General features: G+C 28.7%; 1 protein-coding gene across 2 annotated transcripts; it reads right to left on the minus strand.

The window, feature by feature from the left end:
* Positions 1-3,184: 3,184 nt before the first annotated feature.
* LOC113867253 (ABC transporter B family member 15-like) lies at positions 3,185-10,372 on the minus strand. Of its 2 annotated transcripts, none has more exons than XM_027502440.1 (7): positions 10,107-10,372; positions 9,737-9,791; positions 9,458-9,612; positions 8,716-9,173; positions 7,735-8,275; positions 5,098-6,009; positions 3,185-4,688 (listed from the first exon to the last, which is right to left on the minus strand). In XM_027502440.1, the coding sequence occupies exons 1-7, from the start codon at positions 10,350-10,352 to the stop codon at positions 3,288-3,290; spliced, it is 3,768 nt and encodes a 1,255-aa protein (XP_027358241.1). In that variant the 5' UTR covers positions 10,353-10,372; the 3' UTR covers positions 3,185-3,287. The 2 variants fall into 2 exon arrangements, with proteins under 2 accessions (XP_027358241.1, XP_027358240.1); XM_027502439.1 differs by having other exon boundaries at positions 9,458-9,636.
* Positions 10,373-17,817: the final 7,445 nt, after the last annotated feature.

The following is a 17,817-nucleotide window of genomic DNA, read 5'->3' on the forward strand; positions in this document are numbered from 1 at the left end:
TAAATTTTTAAACAAAAATAAAAAAAATTACATTATTAATTAATTAAAATAAAAATATCTATATTATCAGTGCATTTAAATTGAATTTTTAAAATAATTTTTTAAAAAGATTTTTAACCTGTTGGAATGACCATTGAACAAAAAAATCCTGTTAAATTTGAATTTAATTATTAATGTTGATATTATTATTATTATTAGTTATGAAACTTAATTATTACAAGATGAAAATCATATATAATAAGATGGAACAATAAATTAGAAAGATATTTCTAACTCGTAAGTCACATATTTCTAAAGCTTAGTTGAAGTTTTTGTATCTTCTTCTCTGAGTAGCCAAATAAATAATTAAAAATCATGAAAGTCCATCTAACTCGAAAACAAAAGCATAACAACACATGCAACTAATAATTTAATATTGATTAAATAATCAAAAACACAAAATAGAATTATGAAATAAATCTTTTTATTTTCCAAGACTAGTCTATTTTCACTCCATGTTTTCTTCACTCGTGACATTTCAATATATATAATACTTAGTTTCATTTGTAGAATCTCACAAACAACTTGTTATCATAAATAAAAAAAGACAATTATAGTTAAATTCAAACAATTTATACAAGATTTGCAAAATGCATGAAGTAAAACACTTGCACTGACACTAGTCAAACTTAAGTAAATATTTTGAATTTAAGAAACTCAACAATCTTATAAAAGGGTGCGTTTGTTAACTGAATAATGAATTACAATACAATGAATCATTATTTTATTTTAAAAAGGTTTAATTATATTTTTACACTTTAATTTATATATAAACTTTGTAATATTTTACATTTAGTCTCTTTATATTTTTAAAGTATGTATTGTAGTGTGTCATATACATGTATACGAGACTTTTCAAGTATACCAGTATGCAGGGGTGGATTTACAAAGTATTTATGCTAATTAAACTTTGGCAATTTCTTAAATATACATTAATTTTAAAAACATCACTACATTTTATATATCTTTATCGAAGTTCAGCATGTTGTATTTCTATATTATAAAATTCATTAATAGTTGGATCCATATAAAACTTCTTAGAAATTATTCTCTATATAAAATAATTAAGAAATCAAAAAGAAGTTTATCTTTTATTTTATTTCTTAGATCTTTGGTTTTGACAGGCTTTATTATATCTAAAAGTTATCTTTCAGTTGTTGTAGTCGAAATAAAATATCTTAGCTAACCTAAACCCTTAATTTTAATCGTGAAATAAAAAAAACCTGCATGCAATTTTTAAAATTATAATCAAGTAAGTTGTTTTAGGTAAATAAAATCATTAATTAGTAAATATAATAACAAAATTAAAAAGTATAAAACATGGTCCATCAAGCTCTCATAGTTAAAGTGTCCCTTTTTAGAAATCAGGAGTTGATAAGTTGTCTAACCTTAATCAACCCCATAATCTTAATTAAAAAGTAAATATAATAATTTAAAAGTTATAAAATATGATCCATCAAGTTGTCCTTATTAAAGTGATCCCTTTTTTTTTAAAAAAGAGTCAATAAATAGTTTCAAATACGTTAACTCTAAATTTTAAGAAAAATAAATATAACAATAAATGATTTTTTATTGAAAAATAAAGCTTAATGATATAATATGTAACATGTTCACGTAACACTGTTCAACTAAGTTCAACTAAAATAATACATACGGTTAAATAAAAGGTAAATAAAAAAACAAAACATGCATATATAAAAATGAAAGTTCAATGATTTTTATTTCCTATCTTTTTTATTTATTTGTTTATACTTTATTATTAATTTTATAGTTTATTGTATATATGTTATTCCTCTGATCCCATATCAGCCGAATGAGTGAAGCTCAAATTAAAGTCATATACAAATGCCCTAAAAGAATTTTAAAAACTAGTTCAAAATTCATTTGGCCCAATTTGAGCTTAATCTAATGAATTATCACATCCTGAAGCCCAAAACATTATGCTATGAAAGCAACATGGCCCAGATTTTGATTGTAAACGTGGATTTAAAGTTTGGGCTACAATTAAAATCCATATTATAATATGAAGCCCAAACAAAATGTTGACTCTAATCAATAGATGATGCGAACAAATTTTAACTTAAACAAGATGATTAAGAGAACCAAATAAAGTATTTAGATGAAACAAAAGAATTAAAAAATAATAAAAGAATAAAGGGATGTCTCGAGTCTGGGAAGTTGTCTGGTAGAATAATCAACATGTTAATGCTATTAGCACAAATCTTATTTAATGGTTGCAAAGTTCACATATATTTTATTTTCCATTTATTTTAACACGTCTATGTTCAGATATTCTCTCTTTAAGATTTGAAACTCAGTGTTATAATTCGAACTTGAAACAACCATTAACATTTGTGGGTTGCCTTTTGAATGGCTATTACACATTGGGTCATGTAACTGTGCAAATCACCCTCCTTTTGTTGTGAACCATGCATTACACTTCTCAAGTTGTTGCCATCAACTTGTTCATGAAAAATAAAACCTACATAGCATTTAAATTACAAAATATATGCATTAGAATTTTCAACAAAGTGCTTGGTTGCTAAACTAAGGCCTTTGAACCCATCTAAAGTATTAAAGGTTTAATTGAGTGAGCTGTAACACGCCTTAGATGAAACTTAGATAGTTATATTATTTAATAATTTTGATAAAATATAATATTAATAAATTTAAGTATTAAATATTTTATATAATATTTATAATGATGTATATTAAATTTTTATGTAATTTAAACATTCGTAAATGTATTATCTAAATGGAGCTCGTGATGTCATATAATAAAAGTTTTCATATATTTGTTAAACTTTTATTACATACATGCATATACAGTTGAACTTTTATCCATTTATATGTAATTAATTATACACACCTTTAAACATGAATAGCACTAGACCTATTAATGCAATAGCCTAAAAGTTTCATTTCCCTAACTTTCTTAGTTTTAATGGCAAACACAAGATTTTGATTAAAACTCGAGATTTTAATTTCATGAGTGGAAACTAAAGACTACATATAGCTAAGCCAAATAAAAATATAATTATCATACAATATAAACATGTAACATGGAAATTTTAATAAGTTTGGGGAGATAACAACTATCACACAGGTTCTCCTTTTCCTTCTTTTTTGCTTACTTTACCTTTCACTGATTACCATGATAGCCTTATCATTCTTCTTTGGTTATCTTCCCTCAAACCCAAAAAAGAGGTTTTATGGTTATCTCAAATAGATGTGGCAACTTGGTGCGGTTAGCTAATTTCTTGTGTAGAATTACTAATCATATTGGTTGGTCTTCTTTGAAGACTGACCAAAGAGTAATAAGCTCCACTTGGTCCTTCTGCCAATAAAGATGAGTGAGTCCCTTTTTCCACCACCTTTCCCTTGTCTAACACAGCAATTAGATCACAATTTTGTATTGTGCTCAACCTATGAGCTACCACTACACTGGTCCTCCCCACCATGACCCTTTCTAAAGCATCTTGCACCAATTTCTCTGATTGGCTATCAAGGGCACTAGTGGCTTCATCAAGCAGTAACACCTCTGGGTTCTTCAATATGGCTCTAGCTATTGCAATTCTTTGCTTTTGACCTCCAGAGAGTTGTACTCCTCTATCTCCACATTGTGTGTCATAACCATCCTTTAGGCTTGCAATGAAATCATGAGCATTGGCTGCCCTTGATGCTTCTATGATCTCAGCTTCATCAATCTTATTAGATGCTCCATAGGCAATATTTTCCCTTATGGTCCCACTAAACAATGTTGGTTCTTGACTTACAAGAGCAATGTGCTTCCTTAGTGACCTAAGATTATATGATTTTATGTCTCTACCATCTATGGTCACAATCCCTTTTAGTGGGTCATAGAATCTCTCTATTAAGCCAATGATTGTTGATTTGCCTGAACCACTTTGTCCTACCAATGCTGTCGATTTGCCTGCATCAATTTTGATTGAGAATCCTTGGAAAATCATTACATCAGGTCTAGCAGGGTATGCAAAATGGACATCATGAAGTTCTATCTTTCCTATTAATTTTTTGGGCTTGTACCCATCAATATCATCAGGCTCAATTTTTGTGTACCTATCTAGGATTGCAAAAACTGAGCCCACAGCATCAGCTCCTTTGGCAAGGTCATTAGTCATGCTACCAGCATCTGCAATAACCCTACCTGTGCTTACTAAGATCATAAAAGTCTCAAATAATGCTTTTCCACTGATGTACCCGTGAAAAACAAGCTTTCCACCGTACCAAAAGTCCAATGCCCAGGTGCAAAATGTGAGGCTTTGGGAACATGCAAGCCCAACGCCTGCAAACCATGATTGTCGAATGCTTTCATGACTTGGGCCTTCTTGGGCCTTTTCAAGCATTTTGAGGATCCTATCTTGGGAGGAAAAGGCAGTTATTGTTCGAAGGTTCGAAACAGCTTCAGCAGCTATCTTGCTACTTTCATCTTGGGCCTTAATGGCCTTACTAGACATGCTTTTAAGAAGAACACGTCTTGTGTAGAAGCAGGCTATGATAATGGGTTGAACAGCTATCATAACAATGGCAAGCCTCCATGCAATGATTAGGCCCATAGTGAAAGCTATCACCACAGCAGAAATAGTTTGCACCACTAGAGCCATTCTATCTCCCACTAAAGACCTTACCTGTGATGTGAAATAGCATAGGTGAAAACAAAATTGTAAAAACAAATGCCAAGAATTAAGTCAGAAATCACAAGGCACAGGTTAAATTTTAGTTATAGATAGATAGATACATAACCTATTATATGACAATTACAATACAATGACTAAAAAAAAATAAAATACTATTATGAAAATGGCCATTTTCAGTTAAAATGAAAGACAATGAAAGGAAATTTGCAAACCATAAGACAACCTCAACCTCCACAAAACCTCATAATTTTGCAATTTTGGTGCTAATCGAAAGAATCTCACACATTGCATTGTTTTATTTTATTTTTCCTTTATATAGTATGTACAAAACAAAAATGCAAAATGTGCAATAGTGCATAAAACATTTAAGCAAAAATAATAAGTAATAACTAATACATACCACATTGGCTTCCTTTGCAAGTCTAGAGCAAACAGCACCTGTGGAATTTTCATCTTGATCAAACCATCCAACTTCAAAAGTGAGTATCTTGGAAAGCATTCGTTCTCTAACCCTTTTAGTTAAGTACTCTCCCATGTAAGCAAAATTATAATGTTGGAAGATATTAACAACCAATGAGAATATAGACAACCCTAAGAAACAAAGTGAATATATCCTCGTTTTCTTTTTTATCTCATCATGATCAGTGAGAAAATAAACAGATATCATTGACCCCATTGCAAATGCATACACAGGCTGAATTGCACCAAACAAGATTGCATTAAAACACCCTAAACATGCTTGCTTCCACTCAGGAATGTTTAATGCTAGTAACCTTCGAAATGAGGGAACTGGTAGCTTTTTATCTTCTACAATATCGTCAGCAAGATCATCACCACCAAGTGAAACACGAGCTATTGAGTTAGCTGAGCTAGATCGACTTACAAGAGATAGTCTTCGACTACTTGTGTTGTGATTGTCTTTGTTTGATATAGATGAAGGATGAGAGTGAGAAAGCGTATCCTGTTGTTCATTTTTTGGTTTTTCAGTTTGTTGGAGGCGAACTAGTGAAGTGTAAAGACCATTTTCATTTTGGATAAGTTCGTGGTGTGATCCCATCTCCATGATCTTCCCACTTTGCATAACAGCAATCTCATTTGCATTTCTAATGGTGGATAATCGATGTGCAATGATAATGGTTGTGCGTCCTATTGTTGCTTTGTCTAAAGCTTCTTGCACAACTCTTTCAGATTCAGAATCTAGTGCACTTGTTGCTTCATCTAACAAAAGAATTCTTGGCTTTTTTATTATTGCTCGTGCTATAGCAATTCTTTGTTTTTGTCCCCCTGACATTTGAACACCTCTCTCTCCAACCTGTAACCATGAAATGATAGTTAATTAGAGTAAATTTCATCTTATTACGAAAGCATTTTACAATCAATGAATGTTTTAAGGTAACAAAGGAAATACTCTTGTAGCATCTTAATGTATTTAACCTATAAGTGTGCTATAGGCTAATACATTATTAATCCATTATAATTCTTTTTACATAAATAATATGCGATTTAAATATGTTTTTTTGTAAAATTTTGATTTTAGTTTCTTATTATTTTGTTTTACTTTTTAAAAATTCAATGCTTTTATTTCCTAATGATTTTATTACCTAATGATAATGGAGTCCATAAAAAGTTAATATATATTAGTCTTTTAGTAAGTTACGCATCTTTAAAGATAAAAAACATTGAGTTAAAAAATAATTTTTTTGAAAAACTAAAAGTAAAATCTAAAAAAAAAAAAACAATTAAGAGCACACTAAAGCTAAGATTATGCTCACTAATGCTAATATATTGGCAACATTATATTTATATGAGATTCAGTAGTATGTGGGACAGGTTCTATCGAATGATTAATTATTAGAAAATGTTGTCATGAATTATATAATAATAGAAGGGGCGGAATAAGTTTATTAATCAATTGCATATTCATGGTAGAGGCAGAGAACATGTGGAAAGGGTGTAAGTCATTGTTTATTTATTTAGTGATAGTCAATGACTGATATCCTTCTATATTTGGCTTAAGTTATTTTGCATTTTTGTTAAATAACTAGATATGTATTAGTGGCTTTTTGACTAAGAAAAAAATAATTTTTAAAATTATTTCTAAAAAAATATGAAAAAAAATATACTTACTTGTTTAAAAACTTTTAAATTTAAAAACCATTACACGAGAACTGATATTATACAAATAGCAGATACATAAGTTTGTCTCCTAACGGCAGAAAGCACAGGTGAGCTGTTATAGTTTCTTAAATAAAATTATTATATTATAATGGGAACAATTCAATCAACAATGTTTCTTATACTGCTTCAACTACGTGAATCATGTTCTTTCTGGTTTAATTAGTCCTAACTTACGTGTAAGGAGTAGCTATTTTTTTAGCATAAAATAATATTTCATGTACAAGTTTAATTGATTCCTATATATAGTATGTAATCTTGGTATCTTTTTAACATTATTTTTATAATGTTTTTGTTTCCAATTAGTAATTTGGATCGTCATGAGTTGTATTAAGATATTGTTATGAAAGAAAATGCTATGCGGTAATGATTTGATTAAACAACAAAAAATAGCAAGGTCAAGATGCCGGCTATGCATTGAATCTGTTCTTAAAAACCATTTGCTGGTAAGCAATTTGGAAGAATGGAAAGATGATATACTTTATGTACGTGGACCACCAAATTATTAGTTGTTTTCTTTGTGATACAAAATTATTAGTTAATATAAACACGTGTCATATGGGTGTAGGCCATTATCAAATCAAATAATCATTAATGTCACTCCATAATATCCTTGTCAAAATTCAATGGGATCTACGGCAAAATTGGTGAAAAGCTATATTTAAGGGTCATTAAGAGGACAAAGTTTATATGTTGTTATATGAATGTTGTCACTCTATATTATCCTTGCTGTCATTTAAGGATGATTAAGAGGGAAATTTTTTTTAATAGTTCCTACACAAATATTTAAAAATAAAAAAATAGAATAAAAAGAAAATAACATAACTACTAATATATTAGAGTAATGGCAAGTGGCACTAACCTGAGTATCATAACCTTGTGGCAATTGTGAAATGAAATTATGAGCATTGGAAGCTTTGGCAGCTTCCATGACCTCTTCTTCAGTGGCATCTTCTCTTCCAAAAAGTATATTCTCCTTAATGCTAGTTGCAAACAAAGCAGGTTCTTGACTCACCAAACCCATTTGAGATCTCAACCATTTGAGTTGCAACTTATGAATAGCCACACCATCAAGACGTATCTCTCCCTCAATAGGGTCATAAAATCTTTGCAAAAGTGCTATCACAGTGGATTTTCCTGAGCCACTCCCTCCAACTAAGGCCACTGTTTTCCCTGCTGGAATCTTAACACAAAAATCATTTAGAATAACACTATCTGGCCTTGATGGGTATACAAATTCAACCTGGTCAAATTCCACTTCTCCTGAAACATTCTCTAGAATCTCTCCATCCATATTGTCAGAATCAATCTTAGGAACCCTTTTTATTACTTCCATTATTCGTTCTCCTGATGTACTTGCTTCTGAGAAGTACTTAACGTTGGATAAACCAGCACCTAATGCCCTGTTTCACAAAGAAAATAGTATAAAAAAAGTTTCACTTAAACTTACAATTACAAAAGCACAAACCTTAAATATACTATGTATTTTTAAGGTTGTTATTCAATTAAAATTAAAGTTTCACCTGAGATATAAAAAGTCAATATTAAAAGTCATCCTAGTTAAAAAGGTGAAACTTAGTTTTAATTGTAAAATAACACAAAAAATACCTGAATTGTATAAATAATACTAAGAGTATGCTCTCTAGCATATTTATTTTAAAAGATTTTATAATTAGTTGAAGTTTATTCAAAATTATAAAAGTACGAGTGAGACTCGTGTAACTTTTATAATTTTTAATAAATTTTAGCTAATGATGAAAAATGTATTTGAAATGGTACATCAGAAGTATATTGTTATCAAAGTTTTTTCAAAAGAATTGAGGTAAAAGGTAGGTAAAATTACAATCCACCGATAGCTATGGCTGCTCCAACTGCAAATACAGTCCCACCCTTACCACCATGGTACATGACCATTCTGCTACCGTAATAGGACATGAAAGCCCAAATAGCAAAGACAACACCATTGCTTCCAATGGCTAAGCCTTTTGCTAAGCCTTGTCTCAACCCCAATTCAACAGATCCCTGTAGAGCATCAGAGAAAGCATCTATAGTTTTGCTTTCCCCCACAAAAGAATAGACAGTTCTAATGGAAGATATTGCTTGTTCTGCTATTGTACCAGCCTTATTATACTCTTCTCTTATCTTGCTCGCCAACCCCATCAATGTCCTCCCATACATAAAACCAGGAATCACTAGCAGAGCCACAAAAGGGAACCCCACAATTGCCAATCTCCATAATAACGCAAAAGCCACTATATAGCTTCCAACAAACATGGAGGCATTCATAAGAAAATTTGGAACCTAGTTTCAAGTTGAAATAAAAAAATTAGTAATGTCATAAATGTAATTAGAAAACAACACTTATGTATTAACATTAAGTTCTTAAATTAAATAATGTTATGTAAAAAAGTATGCTTTTAAACCTTGCATTATATTATTAATGAATCATGTATCATTTAAAGAACTTGTGACAAGTGCATAAAAAAAAAATTGTGACAAGGATGTAAAAAAATTGATTTAAGCTTTGTTGATATCAAATTTGTAGTAACTTCATAAAAAAAAAAAAGTTGTGCTTTTTTTTACACCTTTTCACTAAGAACGTCTTGAATTACGAGGCTGTCATTAGAGACGCTGGTGATGACCTCAGATGTGCTTGTGACATGCAAATCAAAGTATGCAACCTCTTGTCTTAGCACTGCTTTTAAATACCTTGCTCTCATTCTTGCGGCTTGTCTTTCACCTGTTCTTGTCCAACAATAACCCTCTAAAATCCCCCAAAGTGAAAGCAGTACAATGTTAATAGTTTTATATCATACAAATGAAAGCTAAGTCAAAGTCAAAATCATTACAAAAGTGAAACTCACCAAGGAAACAAGCCACAAAGGACCCACAAGCCAAATATAACAAGACCTTGGCATTCTGCATCACAATTTCACAAATCAATAAAGCCAAATCAAATAATTAACACCCCCCCCCCTTTATTTCTGGAGATGATTCTTTGATTCCTGAAGACGGGGTGTCAGAAGGGGTACGCGAGAGAATAAAAAGAAGAAAGAAAAAATAAAGATATATATGATATGTGGTGTGATAAAAAGAAAAAAAATAAATGTGAGAAAAAATGTGTAAAAATATGAGTTATTATTATTATTATTATTATTATTATTATTATTATAATATTTATCTATTTATAATTTGTGCGTGTGATCGAGTTGAACTAGTGAGAGAGAGAGAAACCTTATTGATGCTATGCAAGAAAGTGCTGCCTATGCTGCCAGAAAAATCACCAATGTTGTTCATAATGTGGCTAGTGATAAACAACACAAGAGGGGTGCCTAAGCCATCACCAACGGCCCCAACAACACCCAAAATCATGAAAAACCAATCTATGCCATCGGCATGCATGAAAATGGACCGAAAAGAACCATTCCTCTTGTTCTTCTTTCCAACCATGGAAACATCACTCTTCTGATCCCCACCCATTTGCCACCCTTACTAAAATTTCCCTTAGAAACAACCAACAATAAGATTCTGTAAACACAAGTACAAGAGTGTGGCTTCTTCTGCCTTGCTTCTAAGACCCTCTAAGTGGCCTTATCATTCAACGTTGCAACGATATCATAGATTTTATAGGCACCAGAAAGTGCGCGAGAGCTTGGAAGTGTGGAGTGGTGGGGCCAAAAGCATACTAAAAAAGAAAGGTCAGGGTTCTGTGATTCTTGATTCCATGTGGGGAGGCTTGTTATAAGATGGGTGGAGTAGCATTTTGGCTGTGGAAAATCACATGTTTGACTTAATTTATAATAATGGATCTCTAAAAGCGTCATTAATGACGATTGGTATCTAAGTCTACAGCATAATCCTCATACCCACAACATTTTTTAAGAGGTTATCCTTTTCTTTGCCCACATTTTGCTACCGGCTTGTTGATGCACATAAGATAAGAATAAAAATTACCAAGTTCTATTACAAAGATATGACTATATATAGAATACATGTTATTAATATCTTATATATTTTTTTAAAAAATAATAGTTATCGAGTTGTACTAAATCTAGGAAGAAAAGAGCAAAGTTGAAAAAAAAAGTAATTAATAAATGTTTTTCGGTGACAAATAATTTTGAATAATTTTTTTATTTATTTTGGAACGGAAAGGGTGCTTTATATATATAGTATGTCGACTATGAAGTTATGTATCACGGTAATTAAAATCATTTTTTTTCTCTCTTAAAATAAGGTGTTTTGTGACAAATAATTAGACATCAATTTTTTAAAAGTAAATTTTTTATTCTCATTTAATACATTGATAAGCATGTTTGAAAACTGAACTATCAGGTATACCTGGTCTTGTTGATTGTATCACGGAAAAGCTGATTCAAAAACATAGCTAGTATCATGACTATGAATTTTTTGTATCATATATACCTAGGAGTACATTTTTAAAAAAATATATTTTCTAGACGAAAGTTAGAGGTTAATTCTTTTAAGCCAAAAAATAAAAAATAAAAAATAAAATGAGCATAACTTTTTTCATGCATTCAATCAACATTTGAATTCTCATGTTATGCAAAACTAGGAAAGGAGCTTATGCTATTTCTCCATGTAGCATGTGTTGTATCAAGTCATTAATTAACTAGTTGCATGGAATATCATGTAAACTTAATTACCAGTAATGCTCAATGAGGCAACTAGAAAGATCCATTTTGGATCACTGTAGTATATCTTTGTCTTGATTTTCTTTCTCTACACATATATGCACTCTTGCAGGCACTTGTATGCTGGTGGCTTTTGCATTTTCATCATTTCCATCACTTACTTTATTCTATTTTTGATTCAAGCATATTTTTTTATATCACATGTATCTTTTTTTACTAAAACTAATCATATTCAACTCAGATATATCACTATAAATAATAAAGTTCTTCATTTGACTTATAAAAATTTACTTAAACTTAAATTTAAGATTATATGTTAATTTAAAACAACATCTTATCAATTGATAAACATATTCAATAGGACAAACCTTTTATTTTATTAATAAACAAACTGTGTAATATAATTTTTAAAAATTATATGTACAATTTTATTTATGCTAAATCATAAATATAGTGTTTTAGGTACTTTCAAAAAGTATGTCTGGAGTTAAATTTTGGAAGGAAAATTAAAGCTATAAGATGGTAGATTAATAAAATGTAGTGTATTAGAAGAAATAGCATAAGGAATCTTTTATTTACTTTTATAAATGTTAAAAACTAAAGTAAATTTTATTTCTCAAATTTGTTGAAAAATTAGAAGAATTTGGAATATCTTTTTAAAAAGTTATAATGTTCCTTTTGTTTTTATTTCATCCGAATTCCATTTGAAATTCATTTACAATAATTTTTACCTAAAATTTTGTGTCACTTTGAATGAAAGTTTTTTGTCTAAAATTTTGTTTAAAAAATGAAACATCAACTATCTATTAGTGTACGATTGCTTAAAAAAGTTATATCATGATTTGAACTTGTAATCTAATCGTAAGTGAATGATTCAGTTATCAATATTACTTAAATCATTTGATCACTCTCTTTAATTTAGTAAATTGAAATTATTTTCTACTGATCCATAGCAATGGCAGACGTTGTTTTTCTGCAAGTCCTTAAAAACGAAATTAATAAAGTGTGATGTATTTGCATACGATATGAGCAGGATATATATACTGTGCATACGTAATACGTAACGTCATACGAGTACATTTGTGATGATCTGAAGTCGAAACTAAAACCGGCCCTTAAAATATAAATATATTAGTCAATTCTATATATTATACAGGTATTATTAAATTAATTTTTTTTATAATATTATATAATTCTTTTAAATTTAATTAATTTTATAAATTAAATAATTAACGATAAAATTTTATATTAACTAATATCAAATTAACAAATTTTAAATTAAGAAATAAATAATAAAAAAGAAAATTAAAAACTGAATCTAAGACAGGTCATGTGGAATAATAAAAATAATTTCTAATTTGGATGAAGAATAAGAAAGAGAATAAAAAATAACTTATATTAAAAATATTTAATAATAACAATAATTTTTAATTTTTGAAAATAAAAAAGATATTTTGTATTAATTATGTATTTTAAATTATTTTTATAAAAAATAAAATTTTTCACATTAATAATTATATAAAGTATCAAATTGATTAAATAAAATGAATATTATATATGAAAATTAATTTTTTATTCCAATAATTTACAATAAAATAAACGTACCTAAACTGGTTATAAACGTGATATTATTATTTTCATAAGATACAAGTAAGATGACTCACAAATATAAAGATATTGTAGCCAAATTCTGTGGTGTATCTTAACTCTTTCCATATAACACGGTTTTGAATATTTTTGAATTCTAGCATCATCCATGTTTTTAGAATTATATTAGATAAACCCAAATCATTAAGCCGACTCACAAATCAAAGGGTAACTATAATTTTAAGTTTAAACTTCATTGTCACTGTTGAATAAAAGGGATTTAGCTTTTCTAAAACGATTATTTTAAGACATGTATTTAATGACACATGTTAAAATGTATTAAGTGTAGTACATTAAATATTTTGAATTATCATAAAAAAATATGTAGTATTAAATATTTGTCATGATTTTAACATAATAAATAGTTTTATTTTATTATTTTATTTTTTTTAACATGCACCATTGATACACATTGAAATATTTTTTAAAAATGAATGAATGCATAAAATAAGAAAATAAATATTTATAAATAATAAAATATTTTTTTGTTATTAATTTAAATTAAATTATTTTATGAATACAACTAATTTTACATCAATCATCAATGGTTGTTTTTAATTTTATATTTCTCTTTATTTTAGAGAATTAGATCCTATAAAAATAAAGTCGACAAACTAAAGTGAGCTACACCTCACACCTAAATATGTGTGATTACAATTATAGTTATAATTATAGTATTATATTAATTAATTAATTAATTAATTAATCTTTACGCGGTTTTATTATTGTTTTCAGTAGTAGCAGTGAGACTCTGCACTTCAGTGTCATGAAGATTTGAATGTCGTCAAATCTTTAGTTGTAATATTAGTTTTGAAATACATGCATGGTGAGTTTACAAAACATGATTGTCTGTATCTTCCCATTGAATTTTCAGTGAACATAAGGATTTTAAAAATGGAGGTACGATGCACATGTAAAGTTCTATAAGTCCCATATTAAATAATCTTGACTAAAACTGTATTTTCACATTGACAACTAATGCCTCGATCATTGTGGTGGATTATTATTAATCAAACAATTAAGATATATTTATTTAGTTGTCACAATCGATTGAAAAAAATATTAATATGAACTTGAAGTAAAAATTAAAAAGGAGAATTTTGTTTTTAATTAAGTAGATAATAACTATATGCGAACCATATTTGTTATACATTGCCATCAAACCTTTTGAATGTGATGTTTTTATACTATAAAAACTCCAACACCAACGTAAGATTTGAGATCAGTAAAAGCTTTGTCTGTCTCAAGACAGATAGTAATTAATATGGAAAACTTTTCATGATGTACCCTCTCTAACTACAGTTTTATTTGTTTATTAGAGGAAAATTAACTTTACCCATTTAAAGCTTCTTTCTTTCTTTTTCGTATTAAATAATGTAATAGTGTGCACTTTTTTTTAAATATTAGTTTTACTAATTATTATAATGAAATAATTTAATTTTATTAAATTGTTTTTATTTTCACTGTCAAAATTATTACAATTAATTTTGAAAATATTTTTACAATTAGCTGACAAAATTTATTCTTAATAAATAATTAAAGGTATTATTAGCAAAAAGTAATTATGATTCTTTTACAGTCTAAAATAATAAAAATTTGAGATAAATAAAAAAATATTTAAATAATATTTAATATGAGACAAAGCGAGTATTTTAATAAAATTAATTTATTATAACAATTGTATTGTTTTAATTAAAAATATGTCTAAAACATAACAATTAGATAATTTTTTTGAAGTAACAGCTTCAAAACATATTTTAATTCTTAAAAGTTAAAATGAGTAATTTCTGAAAAAAAGAACATTATATTCTAAATTTTTTATAGAAGAAACTCATCAAAACACACCCTTGGTTTGATATTCACTGGGTGTTTCCCCTTTCCAAGTATATTCGAGTTTGAGTTCCATCTCCAAGTGCTTGGAGAAAGCTAAGAATCCTTTACAACTATACAATTGTATTATGTTTATTAGTTTTCTTTACCTTGTCGTTTGAAAATGCAACAGCATTTTAGAATTTTAGGGTTTAGGGTTTAAGGTTTACATTTGCAACTAGAACAGTATGAAAAGAATGAACGGTTCTTCAATTATTTAATATAAAAAGATCATATAATCTGAAATGGTAGTGATAAATTTGACTAGAAAAGAAGGGTAATTATTACAATGGATTCCTTTATCCTACTTTGGCAATCACTTGTGTCCCCCTTACTTGTATTGATATGTGGGAACTCATAGCTTAAGATGTGAAAAGTAATAGAAAGACAAAAAAAGATAGATCAACGAGTTCATTAAGTTGCCTTGCTGCTAAAAAGATTTATTTGATTTGTGATGCTAATTGAGAATTGATTCATCAATGTGATTGTGACTAGACAAACCACATTTATATGTACGAACACACAATGGACACTTCTCCAAAGTGTTCTTAAGATTTGAAATCACTACCATGTATTCACCTTTATGCACAGAACTTGTATCTAGGAGCATATGATCATGGCTCATTGAAAGCAAATTATTTATATATTAATTGGAGGGTATAGTATTATGATCCCATTCTAGTTTTATTGCCATTTCAAGATATATTTTAATACACTGAAAGCGCGTATTATTGTAATCTAACATTAAAAATTATTTAAATTGTTTATTGAAACTAGTTGGAAGTACTCTACCAAGTACACAACGAAGATCGAGGAGTAGAGATCTAAAGATTGCACATTTCAAATGTTTCAATATTAATGTCCTTTGACAGACAGAATCATAGATGAGTTCATTGGTTACATCTAATATTGTGATCTTAATTAACTGTACAAAGGAGAAGAATGATAGTAAACACATTTTTAACATATTTCTAATATATTTTTAATTTTTAATTATTAATTAAAATTTATTAAAATTATAGAAAAATAAGAAAAACATTTACTTTAAAAAAAAGTGCTATTAGAATTACTTTCTAAAGGATCTTAAGGACGAGTTTAGTTTGATTTGTACCGAGAATATGTATGTACACAAGTCTTCACCACGTGTATATACATATTTTATATATTATTATTTTAATAGTTAACCTATTAACGTTCAACCATGATGAAGTAACTTTATATTTATCTTTTATTTTCAACTTGCAAAGACTAAGACTATTATCAGCATCTTTAACATAAAATACATTCAATAAATCCTAAATCATTGAAGACTCGTTTAGTACGAGTTGATAGGTTTTGTTGACCTGGTTAATTTGATCAACTTAACTTAATTAAAAATAGTTTGTTTGATTTTGCGTATATAAGTTAGTTTAAGTAAAAAATTTAGAATATGATATAGAGTTTTCTGTCACAACCGTGATAAAAAATATTAACTCTTCCTTCTGTCATGACTCTTTGCAATGACGTTGCATTTTTCATCATCTTCTCCTTTCTTGGTTTCTATTGATATGAGATTATTCTATTGAAAATGAGTTTTAAGTGTATATTTTTTCAAAATTGACTGTTCACAAAAGTATATATTATCTTTTATAAAAAAATATTTAAAATCTAGATAAAAAAAGGTTATAATAATATTTGATATCTCTTTCGTTAATTATTTTCAACTTTATCATAAATGTTACATCAGAATACCAAATCATTACTGAATTGATTAATCCCAGCTCCTATCACCCATACTTTCATAAATTGTGTTGAAGTGGTGTTCCAAGTTATCAAAGCTTTATTATTAGTTGGTTAAAGAGGATTTTTGTGTCGCAAAAAAGTACATTTTGATAATGAAATGAGACCCCACCAACAAGATGCTCCTCCACATTCTAACGTGCTGTCACTGTGAAGTAGTTGGCCATCTCTGGTTTTTTAATTTCAATTCGACATATGTCTCCAAATAATATAAAATATATTCTCACCTTCAAGGTAAATAAGAAATGCTATATTTGCTTTTAATTTTAAACTTAGTGAAATCTCAACTCACTAGAAGATATCACGAGTAATAGTGCATTTGCAAAATCACAAGTCCATTATATAATATATAAAAAATAATTAATGGTAGGAATCTTAATTATTTTATCAAAAGAGTTTCAATTGTAGAATCATTGGTCCATAGAAAAGAAGAACAAGAAGCGAACGAGAAGGAAAAGCCAAAGTGAAAATAAAAAGTGTCACGGTTTTGTGGCTAAAAAAGAAACATATTTTTTTTTCCCTTTCGTGCCATTGATATATATTGACATAAATTATGAATAACACAAGCAAAATTGGGTTGGGACAGGTCCTCAAATCTTGAAATTAAAAGACAATATCACAAGGATCATAGGCCATTACAAGGTGGGACATGAAAGCATGCTCTATTCCCATTACTTTCTCTCTATGAAATAAGGTCAAATGTATGCTTGGATTCTCAAAATTAGAGGGACTATTATTTTACCAGGTAAGGTACACTCTCTTTAATTTGTTGTTTTTGGCAATTGTGGGTGGTGTTGATGGAATGATAGTCCCATAGTGGGATTTTTGTAGGTGTGATGGATCTTGATGCTGCTTTGCTTTTAAAAAGGATCTTCTCAAATTTGAGAGGCAACTGTGTGTCTGGATTCGGTATGCTACTGAGTGGAGATTTAATCTTAGATGATAATTCTCAAGCGTTTTCAACTTGTTCCAAATCATTAAGAATCAATTATGTTTTT

The sequence above is a fragment of the Abrus precatorius genome, unplaced genomic scaffold (assembly GCF_003935025.1).
Source record: "Abrus precatorius isolate BTA unplaced genomic scaffold, Abrus_2018 Scaffold5, whole genome shotgun sequence".
NCBI lineage: Eukaryota > Viridiplantae > Streptophyta > Magnoliopsida > Fabales > Fabaceae > Abrus > Abrus precatorius.